This window comes from Papilio polytes, unplaced genomic scaffold (genome assembly GCF_000836215.1).
Source record: "Papilio polytes unplaced genomic scaffold, Ppol_1.0 DF822622.1, whole genome shotgun sequence".
In the NCBI taxonomy this organism is placed as follows: Eukaryota; Metazoa; Arthropoda; class Insecta; order Lepidoptera; family Papilionidae; genus Papilio; species Papilio polytes.
Genome location: NW_013526582.1, coordinates 2,346,585 through 2,351,231, shown reverse-complemented (window position 1 = coordinate 2,351,231; position 4,647 = coordinate 2,346,585). Strand labels below are relative to the sequence as shown.

The 4,647-nt window shown below is 32.6% G+C and overlaps 1 protein-coding gene across 1 annotated transcript in view; it reads left to right on the top strand.

Annotated features, from left to right (window-relative positions):
• Positions 1-4,512, top strand: part of LOC106105867 (telomere length regulation protein TEL2 homolog) — an 11,951-nt gene extending 7,439 nt beyond the window's left edge. Inside the window, exons 9-11 of the mRNA XM_013286323.1 lie at positions 1-95; positions 832-942; positions 1,581-4,512. Coding sequence (XP_013141777.1) covers positions 1-95; positions 832-942; positions 1,581-4,285 — 2,911 coding nt within the window. The 3' untranslated portion in view covers positions 4,286-4,512. The remainder of the gene's footprint in view (positions 96-831; positions 943-1,580) is intronic.
• The last annotated feature ends 135 nt before the right edge of the window (positions 4,513-4,647 follow it).

The following is a 4,647-nucleotide window of genomic DNA, read 5'->3' as shown; positions in this document are numbered from 1 at the left end:
CCCCGCCCCCGCAGCGCCCTCTGACAGCTTCGCGGACTTCTCCAGCGCGTTCTCGCCGCACGACACACTTGTCGCTACAAACAACAATAACAACGGTAACACTATTTAAAATAATATAATATAGGATACACTTTGTACTTATGATATGAAATACTGATGTAATATGATATTTTTTCTTATCCCAGCAATTATCCGCCATTTTGTTTTGTCGGCCATCTTGGATTTAGCATTGTAATTTTACTTGTCAAACTGTTTGTTTTGATCTTTTACATAGTGCACTGTATTTTGCTAATTAACCACTACTTTGATAATTAAATTAAGATAGTTGAAACATTTATAAACTAACTAATGTAAATTATAAGTGAGTAATTTTAGATGTAGAATTTATCTTTAGCAACATTTATTTTCTATTTTTGATGTTAAACGTTATTTATTTGTGTTACTTGTTTTTTATATGACTAGCTGTACCCGTGTGACTTCGCTTAAAATTATAAAAAAAATTATTGTTCACATATGTCAAGTTATCAATTGCAAATGTCAAAATGACAAACATGACATGAAGACAATGCATGAGAATTTTGCTTTTTTGATGTTGGCAGCAACTTACGGTCTCTTTCCCACATTAGGGTTTTTACCCAAAATATTTACCCCCTATGTTAGATAGCTTGAAAATATATAGCTTAAAGCGTGACGTTAGTGTAAGGCTTTTTATTAAAAAATAAATTATTCAAAAATATGTTGTAATTGCTGACATCTTATTCAACAAAGAAGTGTGTGTTTACGCTTTATTATAATAGTATAGATTGATGAAGTAATTTTGATGAATTCCAGCTCCGACATCAAACTTGGACTTGTTAAGTGAGTTAAGTCCTCCCGCGCCGCCCTCCGCCTTCGGGGACCTCGACACGCTCTCGGGACAGTTCTCCTCCATTCAAATGCAAGGTAACACTCATTAATACAAAATTATCTGTATATATACTAATATAAAGAGGAAACATTTGTATTTTTGTATCTATTGAAATAACTTAATTACTTGACTGATATCAAAATATCTTTCACCTACGTTATCAGTAACAATTTGTTTATTTATTTTTATTTTTTATCTGGATTAAATCACGTGCAATTTGTATAAAAAAGTAATCAATACGATAGCAAACGATACTAGAAATATACTATAAAAGCACGCTTACAAATTATATTAACGTCTATCTTAACGCTTCAAATTATTTAAAACTGGCTATTAAAATATAGCCTAAGTTTTCATGTTAAAAGAATTTTTTAAATCGATGCAAAATTTATGAGTTATAAGAATACATACAAAAATACGAATATTTCCCTTTTTTGTGTTAGTAAAAATGTGAAAGTTTATAGGAAAGTGGATGTATGTTAAAGTAATCTAAACTACTGAATGGATTTTAATGAAATTTGATACAGATGTAGAGGACAGTCTAACAAATAGGATATTTACTTTTTAATTCCACGACAGTCTCCTAAGTTAGTAAATAAATCGAAATACACGTGTTATAATTATTGTGTACCTTCATCTAGTTTTGGGCACATTCAGGTTTTTCTCTTTACAGATGGGGGACCCTCCGTATTGTCGCTCAGTCTCGCCAAATGTATGGACAATCTGCTGAACTACACCTCCCGCACCTCCATACACTGCGCCGGCGACGCTCGCAATGTCAAAGATATATTGACTACCTTATGTGAACATTTGCCAGGACCCATAACTGTAACAAAATTAACCGAACAAGATGTTATTATGAATAATAAATTAATAAATATGTACTCGAAAGTACTTACGAATCTAATAAAAATCTGTCTCCCGCAATGGCCGATGTTCAAACAAGAATTAATACATATATTTACTATAGAAGAAAGCTTTAAAGTCTCACATGAATCTTTGATTATTCTCTGTGGCTTTTTAAAAGAGGAAACTCAATCGACCATTCTAGAAGGATTATCTACAATATTACTGAAATATGCTAAAAGTGACGCCGTGTTCGCCGCTGCTATATGCTCTTGTCAAATTAAAGAAAACAATGAAACATTTAAAAATGAATGGGAAAATTTTGTACAATTATTGGTCACTTTACCCGAAAGAGTTGCGAATAAATTAACAACGAAAACTCCAAAAGAATTCTCACATGAAAATTATTCTTATTTACTAGTATTTCAAATAATACGTTCGCTGGATTTTATTGTCGATAGTAATTTTTATACCGGAAACAAATACGATTTAACATTATTATCTCATTTGGTATCGAAATTTATTAATAATTATAATAATACTATAGCTATGAATAAATTCGTCGATGTTATTATCTCTTGGTCTGATAACAGAGGAAATTCCTTATATCTAAGATCAAAATTAATTGAAACCCTTTTGAACCATTTAAATCGACAAGCTATAGATAATGTATCGGTTATTTTATTAAAAAAATCACCCTTACATTATAATAATAATGAACAACCGATAAAAAGAATACTCGGTAATAATATCGATGTTAATAACGATTGGAATCAAGTACTTATATTTAGAATACCTTTTTATGTGAAACCTAACAATTATACAGATACAAGAATAGTTGAAAATCTCGTATATTATATATCAACGAGTAAAAATAATGTTCAAATATTAACAGATTTAATACTGAGGTTAGCTAACGCTTGGTCTGATGTCAAATCTAATAATGTTTCAAGTTTAGACGATCATATGTATATATCAGAAATACTTATATTGTCAATCAAATATAGAAGTAAATTAGCAAACAAAAACCCTTGGCAATTGAACGAACTTAAAACTATACTATTTAAAGGCATGTCTAAACATTTAGATATCCTAGCACAAGAATTAAGATGTGTGGGAATGGCGACTATTGAAATTATCTTCAATATATTAACAGAAATAGATGTAACAGACAGACAAGCGGCTGAACAATTAAGATTCGATTATTTAAGTATGGGAATCACTTGTACTAATGTACATAAGACATTGAAGGAATTGTCTATGAAATGTTTCTTAGATAAAAAATCGATTAATCGAATAACAACAAAAGCGGAGACAATCGATTTGAAAGAAACTCTCGATAGCATCGCTTACAGAGTTATCGATGAAGATTTAAGACCAAGTCACAATACTGTAATTACAAGTGCAGTTAAAAGTACGGAGCAAACTAAGACTATAGTAAAAGCTATAATATCTGCTAAACTAGAAGATATGGACAAGGATAAGAGCGAAGTTGCTTTAGATTCTGATGACGATTTACAACCTTACGATATGAGCAATGACGTCACAGAAGCATCTAAAAAAAGACCAATGTATTTACGTGATTTGTTAGAAATTCTAACAGAATCGAAAGATCTAGAAACTTTCGAAGCATCAGTGCTAGCTGCTGAAGAATTAGTTGAAAAACAACTAAAACACGATGATAAAAAACTAGCAATAGATTTGCTAGATTTATTCCTACATCTAGAACAGAAATATAATATAGATAATTTCGACAGTATCAAATTTAATATATCCGTGGCGATAGTCTGCAGTCAGCCTGCGACGTGCGCTGAACATCTCTGTAAAGAAATACACACGGATATTGGAAGATATTCGATAGCAACGAAAATGTTCATGCTCGATGTGCTATCGGAATCCGCGAATAGAATAGCCGGTGTTAAAAAACAGGAGGAAAAACCTAAAACGGTCAAAGTTAAACAAAACGATGAAATACCAGCGGAAGAAATAATACGACGACGTTTAATAAATAAAACTAAATATTTCCACACGATACGACCTCATCCCTTCTCTAAAGCGAGTATTAACCGTTTCGCTGCAGTCTCGGATTCTTTTTTCTACCCTCTAGTGGGTGGTTTTGGTTTGAAACAACTAACTCTCAGCCATCACAATCAAAAACAAGATGTCGATAATATTCTCTTGTTAAAATATCTATCGGTCGTTGGAAATATTATTTTAGTATCGAAAAATTGTCCGAAATGCCCGAATTACTGTCGCGATGTGATGCGAATGGTGCTGTATTTGAGATTCTCTCCCGAACCGAAGATACAGAGTAGCGTGATATCGATTATCGCGTCGATTATACTCGCGTTGCCGGAATCGATGTTGCGAGGAGAGTTTTTAGAATCGATGTTGGAAGTTCGAGCCTGGTTAATCGATTGTCTATCGAATTTGGATCTAACAATGAGACTTGGAGGACCTAAATCTGAGGCGGCGATATTTGCAGGACAAGTTCTACATTTGTTAGAGAAAATCGTTACATTAGAGGGTTAAAATATGAGGCTACTAAATCTCTTTCACGACTACCCACCGTTTACTAGTAATGTCTGTTTGTGCCACTAGATGTAGTTGTAGGCGTAAAATTACATGTATTTCGATTTACTGTAATTATTAGATTTATGATCTCAAATATGTTTTTTTATTTATTAATTATACATATATAGATAACGTCCGGCGACTTCTAAAATGTATATATTTGGTTGTTTTTTTCCTAGTTATTATGTAAGTAAATTCAACAGGTATCCAACCGACCCTAGGCCTGCTGCAGCCGATAGCACCAAACAACAACATCAACAACCAACAACCACAACCGATAACAACAAACAACACGAAAACAACAAAAGTGGGAGCCACCT